This window comes from Bubalus bubalis, chromosome 4, assembly GCF_019923935.1.
Source record: "Bubalus bubalis isolate 160015118507 breed Murrah chromosome 4, NDDB_SH_1, whole genome shotgun sequence".
Taxonomy (NCBI): Eukaryota; Metazoa; Chordata; class Mammalia; order Artiodactyla; family Bovidae; genus Bubalus; species Bubalus bubalis.
This window is the reverse complement of record NC_059160.1, coordinates 54,623,812-54,643,924: the sequence shown is the minus strand read 5'-3', so window position 1 is coordinate 54,643,924 and position 20,113 is coordinate 54,623,812. Positions and strand designations below refer to the sequence as shown.

Below are 20,113 nucleotides of genomic sequence, written 5' to 3'. Positions count from 1 at the left end.
AGAGCACATTTGAGAAAACAGGAGTGTGAACAGAAGGAAAGCGCCTATGAAGACGAAACTTCTTTGAAGAGCAGACTGCTGAAAAAGAAGCCCCAGGCCTCTGGATGGGAGCACCTGTGGAAATAACCTGAGTTGGTCGGGAGGGTAGAAGACAAAGGGGAAATAGAGAATCTTGGTAACACTCCATTCCATTCACATGCACTCACAGAGCACTGTGCTTGATTTTTCCAGGGCTTTGATATCCACTAACCAAAACAACAATGGGGGGAATTAGAAAACAGTTCCCAGAGTTATCCCAGTGTGGGAGGGGGCATTGTCACTCAGGCAACAGATAAAATCTTGAGCACTTCAGACTATGGTTTATTCCCGTTCCATTCCCCTCCACCTGTTTGGAACACCCCCCAAGCCCTCCTCTCTGCTATTTATACTGCCCTGCTGGCAGACTTCCCCAGTCTTCTATGTGATGGGGCTGCTGAATGTGAACCTTTTGTGTATGTATGAAACAGAGCAAATTCTTTACTCTTTTCTTTCTGATAGGTTTAAAAAGTAAGAAGATACAGCAAAATGATAGATGGCTGTCATTTTGATGTTACCCACCTTAGATAAAATACAACGAAGTGTATTTTACATAATTTTGTGTGTGGTCTGTGTAGATATATATGTATGCCCCCTATACATATATATATGTACACAGTCATTATTATGTATCTATTTTGCCACATAATGTGTTGGAATTAGCTTTCTATGGAAATTCTTTCATAACGTGTATATCTTTCTTCTTGCAGTCTTTTCTTACTTCCTTTCTGTGGCTGCCCTATTCTCCATTCTCTCTTAATGGCTGTTGTCCTCCAGACTAATTTCTGTAGTGTTTGATGCTTTTAGCTACGTCAGGTTTTATTCTGTAAGAGAATTCTTTCTTTTATAAGATCGTGTGTTGGTTTGGACTCTGTCTCTCTCTTGGTTTTTATTTTACTTTGTAATGCCTGCACCATTTTACTCTTCACTTTCTTCCTTCACCCTGGTTCTTCCTTTTCTTCCTGAAAACTTTTCCTCATGTATCAAATAACTTTCACATTCCTTTCCCAACCCCTGGACACCAGTTTCTTTCTCTGTTTCCCTCAAGTAGTTCCAACATGAAAAGCTGTTTTTATTTCTCTCTGATCTTGCTTTGTCCTGTTTCCTCTTGAAATTTTCTTCTTTCCTATTTCTTCACTTGTTCATGCATGTTTTCTCAGTCTCCTGTTTCATGTTCTCATCAATTGTCTCTTCATTATGAAATATCAACATGGTAGCCCCCAGACCGACCATTGACTTCAAGGTGTTTCTCTTTTTCAAAGTCCTGAGTAATTTGTATCATTCACATGCCCTCCTAGCCACCAGGATATTCTGGCTTGCTGCTCCTTCTCCCTAATACTCTAGAAGGGCTGAAATAAGAGAAAGAAGAATCCCCATCCCCCTGCTCCCTTCCTGATAACCTAGATGGTCATCATTCCGAACCACTAGGGGAACACCCACAACCCCTCTGTGAGCCAGGAGCATCCTCCACCTGTGTGGAATGCAGGAACCCAGGATAGCTTAATTTGTTTGCTAGACCAAGAGCTTGTTGTCATGACAACCAGGGGCTGCCTCCTGGGCTGCGGGGGGCAGTTTTTATTTCCATGGAGAACACTTCCAATTCCTGATAAGACAGGGCTGCCCTTATCTCAAGCACCCTCACTCCCAGACTCTGATGTGTGAGCCCCACATAGGGAGAACTATGTTCCCTGAGGACCCACCAGACCCTCCCCAGCTGAGGTGGCAGGGACAAGAGCAAGGGGAGACTGTTCCACTGCAGACTGCTCCCCTATGGAGTCTAGGACCTCTTCCGCTTTTGTCTTCGGGGTCTTGCTTTGTTCTTTTCTACTTCTTGCTCCCAGAGTTGGAGGTGTCCCAGCCTCCTTTCTCCTCCTCTTCTCTGTGGCAGGTGCCTCAGGACAAAAAAAAAAAAACACAGTCTGGACAGAGCAGGCTGTGGCCCTCCTGAGGAATTCCCCTCTCCTCTAACGTGTTTGGTCTCTTCCGTCACTGTTCTGAAGACAAATATCTTTGCATACTTTGCACACTTTACTAACAGAGAATGCTGACTACTGATACGATATTCTTCTGGTGTGAAAGTGGGTGTCTTTAATTAATTTTAATGACGGATTCTCAAAGGTACATCAGCAAAACAGTCTGATGAAAATGGGGAGGCTGCATATGATCTACCAGGTAAAGTATTCTCTGAAAGCTCTCAAAGTTTCTTACTGTATGATAAAGTTTCTGGGAATGTTCCAAGACCGAGCATGAAGTACACCCACACACAAAAAGCCCTTAGGGATGGAAGGGGAGGGTGGGCCATGAGTTAATAAGGTGGGAACCAAGCCTTCTTCTTTCTTGTTTTTCCTCCATGGGCATAATAATGCATGTAAACTTTTAGAACTTGAAATGTTTGTAAAACGTGGATGCTGGGTTTAAATTTTCTTGACGTTACAGACAAAGCTACCAAAAACATTTTTAAAAATCAGAACTTTTGACTGAAGTGAAAGATTATGCCAATTCTTTATGAGGTCTTGGCTCCTGAGCTGTGTTTCCTCTTTACTGTGGATATAGGTTTCTTTTCTTCATAATTGAGGGCATAATCCTACTTCCCATGGGCTTCCCTGGTGACAGACGGTAAAGAATCCACCTGCAATGCAGGACACCTGGGTTCGATCTCTGGGTTGGGGAGATCCCCTGGAGGAGAGAATGGCTACCCACTCCAGTGTTCTTGCCTGGAGAATTCTGTGGACCGAGGGGCCTGGCAGGCAGGTCCATGGGGTGGCAAAGAGTCAGACACAACTGAGCGACTTTCACTTCACTTCACTTCACTTCAGACTTCCCATGGCCATATTATTGTCTTATAGTAATAAGCCTGCCAGGATAAAATGGAGAGATCATATGACTATAAAGATCAGTGTCTCTCATTCATATGAATAGTGTTCCTTTTTTCCTTAACTTTAATGTATATTGATGGATAAATATCATGGTTATATTAATTGTAAAAAATGTATACTGTAAAACCAAATTGGAATAAGTTACTACAAAATTCCTGGAACAGTCACTATCATTCAGGATACCCTAGTATCATGTATAAGAGACTTTTTAGAAATAGCAGAATCTAACTATCATTCCTGATTTTTACCTTAGCCATTCTAGGCCATTATTCATTTAAATATGATAAAAGCCCAGCCATGTAGTCTGAGTTCAGAGCAAAGTCATAGTCCCTCAAAATGATTTAGAGTAAAACACTAATTTGGAATAAATTGTTTAACAAGATGATTTCTTTCACTAACTATTATTTTTCTTTTCTTTTTTTCCTTAATGGACTTTAGCTGACGACTGGATAGCTGCAAATACAGAACTGATCGAAAAGACCAAGTTCACCATCACAGGTCTGCCGATGGATTCAAGGATCTTTGTGCGTGTGAAGGCTGTGAATGCCGCCGGTGCCAGCGAGCCCAAGTACTACTCTCAGCCCATCCTTGTGAAGGAAATCATAGGTAGGTGGCAAGGCTTTCAAAATTTTGTCTCCATGTTTTTTTAACTGCTTTCTTTCTGAAACCCTCCTCTTTTGTTATCACTCCTTTGATATTTTATTAATATTTCCTGGGGGTTAGAAATGAACAAAATAGCCCTTTATAGGCAGTGTGGGAGGTCAGCTCCCAGTTTTTAACCTAGTACTAGGACCAGATAAGTACACCAGGTTGCATGAGCCAAATCTGTTTGGGCTGCCTTTTTATAATGGAGAGAGAGGGGCAGGGAAGAAACGGTTCAAACAATCCATACAGCAGCAACTGGCTCTAATGAGTCTGTGAGGTCAAAATCATTTTCATAGTAATATGAACATGTTGTTTTCCCTTTTCAATGTTTGACCTTTGCACTGGTGGTCCAAAAGCAATGGTGTGTAAAAGTGCTGGTGCCTTAGCACAGATTTGTCTTGTCAGTCTTTTCTTCCTTACCACCATGCACTCCCAATTAAAATAAATGGGTCTTAGAGTGTTCTTGATGAGGCATAAAAATCATTAATAATCATTTACTATGATTATTTAAATGATTATAATAAAAAATTAATCATTTAATCATTTTTAAACCTTGGTTCTTGAGTACACTTTTTCCTTATATGTGTGACAGTGAAATGCAAAGTATATGTCAAGATTTTATGCCATGTACTGGAGTGGGTTGCCATTTCCTTCTCCAGGGTATCTTCCCAACCCAGGGATCAAACCCGGGTCTCCGGCATTGTAGGCTGACACTTTACCATCTGAGCTACCAGGAAGTAGCTAACCCTTAAGAAATTACAATTCATGTTTTAGTATAGAATCAAAAAGGAATATCCACAATTGTCTGAAAAAATTTATTAAAATATTCTGTGTGAAGCCAAATTTTCTTCAAGCACTTCAAGCAAAACAACATATTGCAACAGATTATAAGTCAGACAATAAAGATATTTGCCAAAACAGAAAATAATGCCACTCATATCACAAGTTTTTTTTAATGTAAATATGGTTGTTTTCATTAAAATGATATTTATGTTGTTATTTTTCAAGTAAGTATATAAATATTTCAAAATATATTGGTTTTAATTTCTAATATGGTTAGTATGATAGATACAGCCTATATAAACAAAAGCTTTGTGGGACCTTCCTCGATTGTTTTTAAGAGTGTAATGGGATACAGAGACCAAAAAGTTTGAGCATCACTGCTCTAGGGCAAAGAATATTGGAAAGTGGTTGAGTATCTAGATCTGGATCATATTGGGCCACAGACTTATGGTGTGACTGCCTGAAACCTTTTGGGAGGTTAGGGGATGGATGGATGGAAAAAAGTGTGAAGAATGCAAATTTTCTTAGTTGATTCTGGAGACAGACTATGAAACATGAGTTCTGTTTCTTTCATTTATTGACTATGTGGTTTCAGGCAAGGGACTTGCTTTTCCTGAGCCTTAATTTCTTCATCTGCAAAACAGAGACAATAATTGGACTTACCACCTCAAGAACTTGTGAGAGCTGAATGAATTAATCCCTGTTATTTGCATAATAAAATGTTTGCCACACAATAAGCTCTTGGTATATGCTAGCTTTTATTATGATGATGGTTTAGTGTGCTATGGAACCTCGCTGAGTCTCTTTTTCCTTAACTCTGTGAAGTTAGGGAGTTAGAGGATCCCTCAAGTTCTCTTCCAGCTGGAGCATTCAGTAATCATCATCATCAGCTCCTGAGTTTATTGAGCACTTACTATTCTCAGCCAGTATGCTCAATGCTTTATCTAGATGACCTTATTTAATTCTCACAACAATCCTGTGAATTAGATCTTGTGGAGGAGGCTGAGACCAGATCTACTGTCTGATCTAGAACTCAAACCCAGATCTCTCTGACACTGCAGTCTGTGTGTCTAAGCAGAGCGTAGGTACTTGAAGCTGACTCCAGGTTCTAATCCTGGCTGTGTCACCTTGGGCAAGTGACTTAAACCCCTGTTGGCTTTAGTTTCTTTATTATAAAGTAAAAAGAATACCTTTGCCATAAAGGTAGCTGTGAGGGTTAAGTTGGTCCCTTCATGAAAAGCATTTACTATTCCATACTGAGCCCTCAAATGATACTGAGCCCACTTCATCCCTGTGACCCATGAGCCTCGATTTTCTTCTGCCTTTGATAGGTTTATATCCACATGTCCTAATATCTTTGTGGTGTTTAATGAATATCAACATTCAGTGGGTTAGTGCTGCATGTTACATACTTCACCATAACCATAGAGGGAGAAAGTTACCATTAAGTTCTAACATAATTACATAAGCAACAAGTGCTACATACTAAAGCTTTTTAAAATTTTTTAAATTATTAAAAAATTTTTATTGGAGTATAATTGCTTTACAATGTTGTGTTAGTTTCAGCTGGACAAAGCTATTTTATTATTATTATTTTCTGGTGAGAAAAAATGGTCAGTTTTACCAGCTAATGTGGGGATTATAGATCTTTTATTGAATGTTTGTTGGAGAATATACTCACTGTTAGAAACTACGAAAAATATATATAAGGCCCTAAGAGAAACTTTAGTGTTTGCTTTCAGTTATTTCGGTTCAGTCGCTCAGTCGTGTCCGACTCTTTGTGATCCCCATGGACTGCAGCACGCCAGGCCTCCCTGTCCATCACCAACTCCTGGAGTTTATTCAAACTCATGTCCATTGAGTCGGTGATGCCATCTAACCATCTCATCCTCTGTCCTCCCCTTCTCCTCCTGCCTTCAATCTTTCCCAGCATCAGGGTCTGTTCAAATGAGTCAGTTCTTCGCATCAGGTGGCCAAAGTATTGGAGTTTCAGCTTCAGCATCAGTCCTTCCAATGAACACTCAGGACTGATTTCCTTTAGGATGGACTAGTTGGATCTCCTTGCAGTCCAAGGGACTCTCAAGAGTCTTCTCCAATACCACAGTTCAAAAGCATTAGTTCTTTGGTACTTAGCTTTCTTTATAGTCCAACTCTTACATAATAAAAATAGGAAGTAGCAGAAAATGAAAGAGGTCAAGAGTAAATTTTGTTGAGTCAAACTGTTAAAACATCTCTGCTTGAAGGTAACATTTGGAACCAAAGTTACCATATATAATCTATTAGTGGCCCATCTAAGATTTTACTGCAGAGACATAAGCACAGGGAAATCCTGATGAGTATATGCCAGGTACGCTTATGTAAGGGTGCTTCCAGTGTACGGTACTAACTACAAAATTACGCTCTTCTACTCTATCTCAGAGGCTCCAAAGATTCGCATCCCAAGGCACCTGAAGCAAACCTATATCCGCAGAGTTGGAGAAGCCATCAATCTGGTTATTCCTTTCCAGGTAATAATTCAGGGTTGTTTACTTTCTCTTTACAATGCTGGGGTGTTTAAGGAGTAAAAGGAGATACTTCAGCATTTACGTTATTCACGATTCAAGATTTCCTCAGAGGAAAAGTAGGAAATGATGGACCAGATTTGGAGAATGACTAAACAATCTCCTGCTTTAGAAATACTGAAATCTATAAAACTGTCATAGATTTTCCAAATGAGACCTCATCTTGTCTGAAGCTCAATGACTGTAGTGGGCCAGAGAGCAAATACCAAGGAGACACCAAAACAAGAAATGCTTAAAGATCTTTTTGGGTCTATTCATCTATAAAAATGATCTTCCTTTTAGGTGAAGTTCTTGCTGTAACACGCAGAAAAACAACATGTGCTTGCTTCCCACAGTTATCCCAAACCACACTCAAATTACCCAGGTTCCAATGAGGGATAACTGAAATTTGAAATTGTGAAGTCACTCACTGAAGTATATGAATATTGTTAAATCATCGCTCCTGAAGAAGAATCTGTTGTTTATAAGTTTAACCAGGTTTTGCATACAATAATCACTTTTGCACTCTCTCTCTCTCTCAGACACACACACACACACACACACACACACACTGCACCATTACCTCCTTACTCATTTGATTCCTTTTATGCCTTAGACAACGCTGTTCAATAGAACTTTCTGTGATGATAGACATATTCTGTTAATGCAATGTCCAATATGGTAGCCAGTAGCCAGGTGAGGCTATTAACTTAAAAAGAGCAGCTAGGAACTAGGGTGATGGGGAATTTTTCATTTTCCTTAATTTCATTTAGTTTTAGCTTAAATGGCCACATTTAGCTTGTGGCTGTTATATCAGACACCCTTAGAACTAAAATTTAGGTCTGTGCACACATTTGAACACACACATACACCCACAGCTGTTTCAAACTCAGGCTCCCATGAAAATTAACCTAAAGGGACAGCCAGGTCAGGCCGTTCTCACTGCGTTTGGGGCCCAGCCTTAGAAGAAGTTATCTTCTACATAGACAGAATGTGAAGTCAGAAGGGAAGTCAAGGAGGAAGCGGGTGTAAACGTGGCAGAGGAGGAAGGAGATGGCTTGGCAAGATTCTTCCCACTTCTCTCCTTCCACAGCCTTAAATCAAACTAAGAATTGGCACAAGTCAGGCACCCAGGACCCTGCTCTGCACCAGGGCTGAATTAACCCTCTAGTCTTCACACCATGTTGACAACTGGGGCTAATCCCAGTTCTGGATCTTGTAGGGGGAGGCAGTGGATTCAGCTTCTGTGACTGGGTCTTGGGGAGGAAAGAGCATGAGAACAGGGGCCTCGTGTGTATGGCATCCCTAGGGGCTGGTCATTTACCAGGAGAGGGACGGTGAGACTAGTATGTCACGTTTGTATATTTATGTAGCCTCTGGAGTTCTGAGACCTCATGTGAGCCCCATGCGAGAGGCAGGAATGGCAGATTTCCTTACCCACCTTGAGAAAGGAAGGAACTGATATTCAGAGAAGTTAAGTGATTTGCCCAAAATCACACAGCAAGAAAAGAGTAGTGCCGTGAATAGTGTCTATGTCTCCAGACACTAAATCCAGTGCTTTTTTCACTTCATGTTTTATCAGAGAATTCAATTTTTTCCCCTAGTAGTTAATAATAAATTGCAGTTTAAGGAAATGAGACCTGGAGCTACTTTCCCATCTTTAACAATATTGTTAAACTTCTTACTAGCACATCTGAGCACCCTGTCCATTTTTTCAAGGCCTGTGGGCAGGGGTTTGATATGTGTCTCTCACATTCCTTAACAGAACCTATCAACAAGCCACATTAGGATCCCTTGGTAAGGTTGTGCCTTACCAGACACTTGGTTCTTGTCTGTGGGTTGAGCCTGGAGGCTCAGGAATCTTACGGAGTTCCTTTGTAATGTAAACTGAAACTCACATCCTCGACTGACATTATAATTACTCAAAGTCTGCTCTTAAAGAATAGTTTCAGCTGTTATCAGAGAGGGAATTACAGACAAATCTAAAATGAGCAACATGGTACAGTGGAATAATAATCATTAACATGGAGATGATCAATGAAACACTTATGCAGTGCGCGGAAGCTTAGAACTTCAGTCTTGGTAACCACAATGTGAGATAGGTACTACTCTCATTCCATTTTACAGATTAGGAAACTGAAGCAGAGAGTTTAAGTAACTTGCCCAAAGTCACACAGCTATCAAGCAGTGGAGTCAGGATCCAAATACAGATTCTGGGGCCTCGGGGCCTATGTTCTGAACCATTAGGCTGGGATGTACAGGATTTGGAGCTGAAGAGACCTGGCTGGAAGACCAGGTTCCAGCACTTAGCTGCAAGGCCTTGTGAAAGTCATTTGATACCTTTATCCAAAAATAAATAAATGAAGATAATGATACTTACTGTGAAATGAAGATTAAAGGAAGTTATAAATATCATGTACCTAACAGTGCCTTGCATACCCAATGCAATTGATGGGCAATAGTGAATATTACATTACTGCTGTAACTGCCCACCATCAGACAGTTTTCCAATCTTGCCAAGGATAGGGTAAGCCACTGACCATGTTTTTAATGCTGAAAAAAATCTGGAGACAATCTGATCCCCTTCCACCTCTACTTTTTGTCTTCTTTTTTAAGGGAAAACCAAGACCAGAATTAATTTGGACAAAGGATGGTGCACCTATCGATAAGAATCAGATCAACATTCGCAACTCTGAGACTGATACAATCGTATTTATCAGAAAAGCAGAGAGGAGCCATTCTGGGAAATATGATCTGCAGGTCAAAGTGGAAAAATTTGTGGAAACTGCGTCCATCGATATCCGGGTTATTGGTAGGTTTGGAGGAAGAAACTAGAATATTCTATGCAGCATGGAGACAAATTGTCCTTAAAGAATCAGAATTTCCGTTAGGTTGGCTCTACAAAAAATTCATTTTTTTAGAATTAAGAAAAAACATAAATTAGTAAAATTGGTTAGCTTGTTAGAGTAACTTTTCACTGATTAAAAGGACTAATGAGAAACTTAGGGCATATATATTAAATAAAATTAATGTATGTACTTTCTAGTGAAAACTCTCTGTACTGTTTTACAATCTAGGTCTCTCTTACTCTGTTTCTCAACTCTTTGATGATGAAACTATTTCTTGTGTTGAATTCTTGCATTAAGAAAACATTGTAGATTTTAGATTTTTTTCTACAAGAAAGCATGTAGATATAACATGTTTCTTACTTCATTTAAAATCAGCTAATAGTAAAGTTAATGCAAATGCAGGTTGGATCCCTGGCTCGTGAAGATCCCCTGGAGGAGGACATGGCCACCCACTCCAATATTCTTTCCTGGAGAATCTCATGTACAGAGGAGCGTGATGGGCTACAGTCCGTAGGGTCACAAGGGGCCCGCCACGACTGAAGTGATTTAGCACAAAGTTAATGGAGAATGAAGGACTTTTATTAAATGTAAGAAAGGTGTACCTAAACAGAGTTAAACAATTAAAGACTGAACTGTGGTTGGTCCTGCAGGGCTAGTTAGATATTTACCTGTCCAGATAAGGTTAGTTCTTGTTTCTTTCCACAGTCAGGGTGATAGAGAAAGGATTTCTTATAAATAGACTCTTCTTGCTTGAACTGTTCTATAATTTCTGCAGTATCAAGAAATAAATTTAAGAGCAGAGTTAGGAGAATCCTTGTCTCCAGTCATTTTTATTAGTACAGTTTAGCAAATGTGCTAGAACAACAGGTTCTCTAACCAAAGGAGCAACTTCCTATGGTGAGCCTTCCCTTAGGTGAAAGGTCGTGTTCTTTAAACTAAACATTCTTTTCCCGTTGACTAAATTGTCTTGATTTTTGTTACGTAGAAGAGAATATGGAGGATGCTGTGTGTGCCCTTGGGTCTGGCCTGGCTCCATTTTAATGGAAGCTCTTGAGGTTGGATCTGGAAGAGGCTTACCCTCTGAAACATGGGGAAGGACTTTTTTATTTTTCCTACTTTGACATGTAGTCACTTTACCAGGTAGTTAAAAGTGCCTGGCACGTCACTCACACATTCAGAGTGTATAATAAATAATAACAATGATTATCCTCAGTTCAGTTCAGTTGCTCAGTCGCATCCGACTTTGCGAACCCATGAATTGCAGCACGCCAGGCCTCCCTGTCCACCACCAACTCCCAGAGTTCATTCAAACTCACGTCCATCGAGTCGATGATGCCATCCAGCCATCTCATCCTCTGTCGTCCCCTTCTCCTCCTGCCCTCAATCCCTCCCAGCATCAGAGTCTTTTCCAATGAGTCAACTCTTCGCATGAGGTGGCCAAAGTATTGGAGTTTCAGCTTTAGCATCAGTCCTTCCAAAGAACACCCAGGACTTATCTCCTTAAGAATGGACTGGTTGGATCTCCTTGCAGTCCAAGGGACTCTCAAGAGTCTTCTCCAACACCACAGTTCAAAAGCATCAATTCTTCGGCGCTCAGCTTTCTTCACAGTCCAACTCTCACATCCATACATGACTACTGGAAAAACCATAGCCTTGACTAGATGGACCTTTGTTGGCAAAGTAATGTCTCTGCTTTTGAATATGCTATCTAGGTTGGTCATAACTTTCCTTCCAAGGAGTAAGCATCTTTTAATTCATGGCTGCAATCACAATCTGCAGTGATTTTGGAGCCCAGAAAAATAAAGTCTGACGCTGTTTCCCCATCTATTTCCCATGAAGTGAAGGGACCAGATGCCATGATCTTAGTTTTCTGAATGTTGAGCTTTAAGCCAACTTTTTCACTCTCCTCTTTCACTTTCATCAAGAGGCTTTTTAGTTCCTCTTCACTTTCTGCCATAAACGTGGTGTCATCTGCATATCTAAGGTTATTGATATTTCTCCCGGCAATCTTGATTCCAGCTTGTGTTTCTTCCAGCCCAGTGTTTCTCATGATGTACTCTGCATATAAGTTAAATAAGCAGGGTGATGATATACAGCCTTGACGTACTCCTTTTCCTATTTGGAACCAGTCTGTTGTTCCATGTCCAGTTCTAACTGTTGCTTCCTGACCTGCATACAGATTTCTCAAGATGCAGGTCAGGTGGTCTGGTATTCCCATCTCTTTCAGAATTTTCCACAGTTTATTGTGATCCACACAGTCAAAGGCTTTGGCATAGTCAATAAAGCAGAAATAGATGTTTTTCTGGAACTCTCTTCCTTTCTCCATGATCCAGCGGATGTTGACAATTTGGTCTCTGGTTCCTCTGCCTTTTCTAAAACCAACTTGAACATCTGGAAGTTCACGGTTCATGTATTGCTGAAGCCTGGCTTGGAGAATTTTGAGCATTACTTTACTAGCATGTGAGATGAGTGCAATTGTGTGGTAGTTTGAGCATTCTTTGGCATTGCCTTTCTTTGGGATTGGAATGAAAACTGACCTTTTCCAGTCCTGTGGCCACTGCTGAGTTTTCCAAATTTGCTGGCATATTAAGTGCAGCACTTTCACAGCATCATCTTTTAGGATTTGAAATCGCTCAACTGGAATTCCATCACCTCCTCTAGCTTTGTTTGTAGTGATGCTTCCTAAGGCCCACTTGACTTCACATTCCAGGATGTCTGGCTCTAGGTGAGTGATCACACCATCATGATTATCCAGGTCATGAAGATCTTTTTTGTACAGTTCTTCTGTGTATTCTTGCCACCTCTTCTTAATATCTTCTGCTTCTGTTAGGTCCATACCATTTCTGTCCTTTATCAAGCCCATCTTTGCATGAAATGTTCCCTTGGTATCTCTCATTTTCTTGAAGAGATCTCTAGTTTTTCCCATTCTGTTGTTTTCCTCTATTCTTTGCATTGATCCCTGAGGAAGGCTTTCTTATCTCTCCTTGCTATTCTTTGGAACTCTGCATTCAGATGCTTATATCTTTCCCTTTCTCCTTTGCTTTTCACTTCTCTTCTTTTCACAGATTATCCTACTTACTTTTTTTAGCCCCAAATTTATATTTCTGCCATAGCTGTAAAAATCTAGCAATGCCATTTATTCTTGGGGAGCAAGTGTTTGAAAAGTCAGTGCCAATTCTGAAGACAAAGCAGATGAGTGCAGGTGGGAGGTTGAACTTAGAGAAGCCGGCTGTCTGTAGGACAAGTGGGTGAAAACAGGAAGTCAAAGATTGTGCTTGTAGAGGCTTGCCATTGGTAATTGTGGAAAGAAAGCAGGGACTGTCACTGTGTTTTCCTTCCTGGAGCCCATGAAGACTGCTTGTTAAATGTTGATTAAAAGAGAAAAACATGACTAGAAAACACTCTGATATTTACTCTTTTCAGTCTGACATTTCATATAGAAATAACTATAGGGAATATGGGAAGGAAGTTCAGTTCACTGGTGGCTCAATGTTAAGAATCCCCCTCCAATGCAGGAGATACAGGTTTGATCCCTGGGTTAGGAAGATCCTCTGGAGAAGGAAATGGTAAATACTTGCTCCAGTATGCTTGCCTGAGATATTCCATGGGCAGAGGCTACAGTGCATTGAATTACAAAAGAGCTGGACACAACTTAGCAACTATAAACAAACAGAAATAACTATAATTGCATTTTAATACCTGAAGAATATTTCAGGACAGAAAGCATCATGCTTGTACTGCAGAGGATAACAGATGTGAAATTTCCCTGAAAAAAATTAAGAAATTATGTCTTAAAAAAAGACATAATATTATTGTCTTTCCTTGCACTTCTGTGCAAGGTTTTTTGTTTTTTGTTTGTTTTTTCCCAGATCAGATCAGATCAGACGCTCAGTTGTGTCTGACTCTTTGTGACCCCATGAATTGCAGCACGCCAGGCCTCCCTGTCCATCACCAACTCCCGGAGTTCACTCAGACTCACGTCCATCGAGTCAGTGATGCCATCCAGCCATCTCATCCTCTGTCGTCCCCTTCTCCTCCTGCCCCTAATCTCTCCCAGCATCAGAGTCTTTTCCAATGAGTCAACTCTTCGCATGAGGTGGCCAAAGTACTTGGAGTTTCAGCTTTAGCATCATTCCTTCCAAAGAAATCCCAGGGCTGATCTCCTTCAGAATGGACTGGTTGGATCTCCTTGCAGTCCAAGGGACTCTCAAGAGTCTTCTCCAACACCACAGTTCAAAAGCATGTTTTCCTCCCATTAAAGATGCCTTTTTAGTACAGCAGGAACCCCTCTCACAGGCTGTGGGTTTTAGGCCTTTCACCAAAAGCTGGAGTCCCACAGCCCAGGTAGACTCTAAGATTTCAGGTCCAGTGTCAGCTTACCATTCCATTAGGCAGAGTAGCCTGTGATTCATCGCCAGTCATTGGCCCCTGGAGGATGGTTAATGAGGTTTGAGGTTTCATTTAAGTTTTCTTTACAAAAACTTTTTCTTTCCATGAAGATGAAAGTCAAGCATTTGCAGATAAGCTAAGCTGGAGTGCATTGCACTTCTCTGGAGAAGAAGATGGCAATATGGGAAGGAAGTTCAGTTCAGTTGCTCAGTCGTGTCCGACTCTGTGATCCCATGAACTGCAGCACACCAGGCTTCCCTGTCCATCACCAGCTCCTGGAGCTTGCTCAAACTCATGTCCATCAAGTCAGTGATGCCATCCAGCCATCTCATCCTCTGTCGTCCCCTTCTCCTCCTGACTTCCATCTTTCCCAGCATCAGAGTCTTTTCCAGTGAGTAAGTTCTTTGCATCAGGTGGCCAGAGTATTGAAGTTTCAACTTCAGCATCAGTCCTTTCAGTGAACATTCAGGACTGATCTCCTTTCAGGTTGACTAGTTTGATCTCCTTGCAGTTCAAGGGACTCTCAAGAGTCTTTTCCAACACCACAGTTCAAAAGCATCCATTCTTCGGTGCTCAGCTTTCTTTATAGTCCAACTCTCACATCCATACATGACTACTGGAAAAAACATAGCTTTGACTAGACAGACCTTTGTTGGCAAAGTAATGTCTCTGCTTTTTAATATGCTCTCTAGGTTGGTCATAGCTTTTCTTCCAAGGAGTAAGTTTCTTTTAATTTCATGGCTGCAGTCACCATCTGCCATGATTTTGGAGCCCCCTAAATAAAATCTGTCACTGTTTCCATTGTTTCCCCATCTATTTCCCATGAAATGATGGGACCAGATGCCATGATCTCAGTTTTCTGAATGTTGAGTTTTAAGCCAAAATTTTCACTCTCCTCTTTCACTTTCATCAAGAGGCTTTTTAGTTCTTCTTCACTTTCTTCCATAAGAGTGGTGTCATCTGAATATCTGAGGTTATTGATGTTTCGCCCGACAATCTTGATTCCTGCTTGTGCTTCATCCAGCCCGACATTTCTCATGATGTACTCTGCATGTACGTTAAATAAGCAGGTAACAATATACAGCTTTGATGTACTCCTTTCCCAATTTGGAACCAGTCTGTTGTTCCATGTCCAGTTCTAACTGTTGCTTCTTGACCTGCATACAGATTTCTCAGGAGGCAGGTCAAGTGGTCTGGTATTCCCATCTCTTGAAGAATTTTCAGGAATTTGTTGTGATCCACGCAGTCAAAGGCTTTGGCATAGTCACTAAAGCAGAAATAGATGTTTTTCTGGCATTCTTTTTCAACGATCCAACAGATGTTGGTGATCTGATCTCTGGTTCCTCTGTTTTTTCTAAAACCAGCTTGAACATCTGGAAGTTCATGGTTCACGTACTGTTAAAGCCTGGCTTGGAGAATTTTGAGCATTACTTTACTAGCGTGTGAGATGAGTGCAATTGTGCAGTAGTTTGAGCATTCTTTGGCATTGCCTTTCTTTGGGATTAGAATGAAAACTGACCTTTTCCAGTCCTGTGGCCACTGCTGAGTTTTCTAAATTTACTGGCATATTGAGTGCAACACTTTCACAGCATCATCTTTTAGGATTTGAAATCGCTCAACTGGAATTCCATCACCTCCACTAGCTTTGTTCGTAGTGGTGCTTTCTAAGGCCCACTTGACTTCACATTCCAGAATGTCTGGCTCTAGGTGAGTTATCACACCATCATGGTTATCTGGGTCATCAAGATCTTTTTTGTATAGTTCTTCTGTGTATTCTTGCCAGCTCTTCTTAATAGCTTCTGCTTCTGTTAGGTCCATACCATTTCTGTCCTTTATTGAGCCCATCTTTGCGTGAAATGCTCCCTTGGTATCTCTAATTTTCTCAAAGAGATCTCTAGTCTTTCCCATTCTATTGTTTTCCTGTATTTCTTTACATTGATCCCTGAGAAAGGCTTTCTTATATCTCCTTGCTATTCTTTGGGATGGGAAGGAAAAGACATTTTAAATACCCTCCTACAACAAGGTCTAGATTAGGGGGAAAGTGACCTCACAGTGACTCCATGAATTTATCCTACAGACCGTCCAGGTCCACCCCAACATGTGAAGATCGAGGATGTCTGGGGAGAGAATGTTGCTCTATCATGGACCCCACCAAGGGATGATGGAAATACTGCCATTACAGGGTACACGATCCAGAAGGCTGATAAGAAGAGCATGGTAAGGTCTGGTTTCTCTGGTACAGAGCAGCAAAATCATAGTTCATCAGAAGTAAAGGGGGAGGCATGAAGTCCTCTTTGGTGAGGAACTCATGAGGGTCATGGAGAAGTGTCATGGCACAGTGGGAAGGGTAAGGCCTTAGGAGCCATGGAGAGTTGGACTTGAATTTGTACCTAGGACCACATATACATGGACAGTCACTTGACCTCTTTGATTTCCATTTCCCTCATATGTAAAATAAGGACAGTGAAGTTTACCTTGCTTGTTTATCAAGAGGCTAAGACAATAGAATGCTCAATAGAATTCACTAAATTTATGCATTCAGCAAATATTTACTCACTGTGAATTCTGGCTCAAATTTGCATCCATGCAACTTCTTTCTCTTTGTAAAATAATTGTTGGATACCATAGACTGATGTCTCAAAAAAAAAAAAAAAAAGATAGCAGTTAGAAAAGAAAGAACAGCATATGCAAAGGTCCTGAGGAGGGAACAAGCTTAGAGTATTCAAGAAGCAAATCAACAAATATGAATTATTATTACCTATGCTTTATAAATGAGGCTATTAAGGCTCAAAAGATTAAATGAATTGCTGGAAATCACCAGATTTTAAATGTTAAAACCTAGGTCTTTCTGAATCAATCCACTACACCCACCATTCCCCTGCCTGTAAGATGGTGAATGAATAAATGAATGTTTTACACAGAATGTCACAGAGCCACTATCCATTCTCATAGGAAGAGTAGAACATCATACTGAATGATATTGACAGGAAGGCTTTAGGCATTTATACTAGTAGATCTCAGTAAGAACTTAGGTTATAAGGTTAGACTGGATTAATAGAAGGGGAGAGGGATGAAAAGAGCAACCTAAGTAACAGGAATGGATTTCAAGTCTTTCCTTTTCGTAAACTATTTCTAGCCTGTCTTTCCCCACACTCCTGGGTGGGTGCTACATGACAAAATAAGACTTGGCATTTCAAGAAACATCTTTCAGCCAAACCCAGACAGCTTGAGAGCTAGATCAATGGGTGACTTTGCAAGGAAAGTATTGAATATTTTGGATTTCCTTAGCAAAAAGGGCTCTTCCCTGGACCTTTGCTGGATGCTGGTAGTGAATCCAGGGGTACCACATTTCTTCCAGGTGCCCCATCCCTACCACACTGCCCAGCATTTGTCTTCTTAGATATCTAGTCAAGTCCAGGTGAGCCAGGATTTTGCTGCTGCTTCATGTGTCTTAGCTCTGCCTGCTGACAGGGGAGGAACCCCAACACCGCACCATTATGTTTCTGGTGCATTTCAGCAGACCTACAGACCTGAAAATGCTCACCGTGCCCAGTGCACTTCCCAGGAGCTCACCACACCACTGTCTCACTGTGCCTATAGATGCTGTTTTTCAATTAAGTTCCTATAGTCCTTTATACCTTCCATAAACATTGTTTTCATGATGTATGCCAGCACATTCATGTGTTCATTCATTTCCTATTTGTTGAGCACTGTTCTAGCTGCTGGATCAAAAACAAATAGACAACTCATGCTCTTGGAGCACTCTTAGTATAAGCAAGAAGAAAGGCATAAACCAAATGTTAAAAACAATATAATTAATGTTGGAATAAAGGTGTGCATAAAGTGCTTTGGAAATTAAGGAGGACATAACTACAATCGCTGGGTGTCTTTAAAATAGAGGCCAGAGGCCCTAAACATTGCAAGAAAAATCCTTTTCCTTTAAGAGTTTTTTGGTCAGGAAATGTATTTTCTCAGTTAGTGGTACTAAATATATGTAGTACAATGTGGTTTTCTACTAGTGACAAAATAAACTTTGAAGCCACTTTATTTCCTGACATGGTGAAGGAAAAATTTAAAAAAGAAATGAAAGACATCTAGGTTGCTTCCATGTCCTGGCTATTATAAACAGTGCTGCAATGAACATTGGGGTACACGTGTCTCTTTCCCTTCTGGTTTCCTCAGTGTGTATGCCCAGCAGTGGGATTGCTGGATCATAAGGCAGGTCTATTTCCAGTTTTTTAAGGAATCTCCAGCAGATGAATGGATAAGAAAACTATGGTACATATACACAATGGAGTATTATTCAGCCATTAAAAAGAATACATTTGAATCAGTTCTAATGAGGTGGATGAAACTGGAGCCTATTATACAGAGTGAAGTAAGCCAGAAAGAAAAACACCAATACAGTATACTAACGCATATATATGGAATTTAGGAAGATGGTAACAATAACCCTGTGTACGAGACAGCAAAAGAGACATTTATGTATAGAACAGTCTTATGGACTCTGTGAGAGAGGGAGAGGGTGGGAAGATTTGGGAGAATGGCATTGAAACACGTAAAATATCATGTATGAAACGAGTTGCCAGTCCAGGTGCGATGCACGATACTGGATGCTTGGGGCTGGTGCACTGGGACGACCCAGAGGGATGGAATGGGGAGGGAGGAGGGAGGAGGGTTCAGGATGGGGAACACATGTATACCTGTGGTGGATTCATTTTGATATTTGGCAAAACAAATACAGTTATGTAAAGTTTAAAAATAAAATAAAATTTAAAAAAATGAAAGAATAACATAACTTTAACTCACTCAATCATTCAAGTATTCAGTTTTGTGCATGCTACCCACTATATACCAGGTGTTGTGATAAGGCACTGGAGATACAAGGGGTGAGAAGAAAAGTACATTTTTAACCATCACTGTACATCATTGCAATGGGGAAAGTAGTGAAAAAGCAAGTAAAATAGTAAGTACATGATATATTTAAGGTAACAAGTGCTGTGAAGAAAACTAAGCCAGGTCAAGGTGAAAAACTATAACCAAAGTGGAGTGGTGGGAGGGTAAACAGTTAGGGAGGAGGTGATAATTAATAATTGAACAAAGAATTGAAAGAACCTATGATAATGGCACCCCACTCCAGTACTCTTGCCTGGGAAATCCCATAGACGGAGGAGCCTGGTAGGCTACAGTGCATGGGGTCGCGAAGAGTCGGACACGACTGAGCAACTTCACTTTCACTTTTCACTTTCATGCATTGGAGAAGGAAATGGCAACCCACTCCAGTGTTCATGGCTGGAGAATCCCAGAGGTGGGGGAGCCTGGTGGGCTGCAGTCTATGGGGTCACACAGAGTCGGACACGACTGAAGCAACTTAGCAGCAGCAGCAGCAGCGGCATGATAATGATATTAGGCAAATTGATTGGGTGATGTTAACTTTTCTCTCGTGATTTAGCATCAGTATGACCCTGGTGCTTGGGAAGGGAGCTTTATTATGGAATGTATACCAGCATTAATGTCCCAGAAAGGGAGGCATTTATCTGGATTTTCAAAAGAGACACTCGTTACTTCCAGGCAATACATGCTTTTCTTTAAATGGTTAAAGCAGATGTACAACATATGTTTAATAGGCCACAAAACAGGCTGTTCTAGTTAGTATAAATTTTAAGTTAAACCACATATTAGTCAGAATGACATCTCCACAGCTCATTATGTGAAAATTTCTTCCATCATCATCTAGGGTAAATAAATCTAATGTGTAAATGGATATTAAATTACATAATCAGGTAAAAATCAATTATAAAGTATTAAATTAAATATACATTTCTGTTACCCTAAATATAAAAATTAGTGCTTTTTTTTTTCTTTAGTTAATGCAACATCCCTGTTATTTATTCTAATTAACAGTTGAAATAGCTGTGTATTTTGAAGTGATTTTCCTTAAATTATCTTTGTTTGT

At 40.5% G+C, this 20,113-nt stretch overlaps 1 protein-coding gene across 10 annotated transcripts in view; it reads left to right on the top strand.

The window, feature by feature from the left end:
• Positions 1-20,113, top strand: part of MYBPC1 (myosin binding protein C1) — a 101,829-nt gene that overhangs the window by 73,203 nt on the left and 8,513 nt on the right. For 8 of the 10 annotated variants that reach the window (XM_025283634.3, XM_006043587.4, XM_044941434.2 and 5 more), the window contains 5 exons: positions 2,194-2,247; positions 3,390-3,557; positions 6,798-6,886; positions 9,536-9,731; positions 16,235-16,374. In XM_025283634.3, the coding sequence (XP_025139419.3) occupies positions 2,194-2,247; positions 3,390-3,557; positions 6,798-6,886; positions 9,536-9,731; positions 16,235-16,374 (647 nt within the window). The remainder of the gene's footprint in view (positions 1-2,193; positions 2,248-3,389; positions 3,558-6,797; positions 6,887-9,535; positions 9,732-16,234; positions 16,375-20,113) is intronic. The other 2 variants (XM_025283638.3, XM_006043589.4) reach the window with 1 other exon arrangement.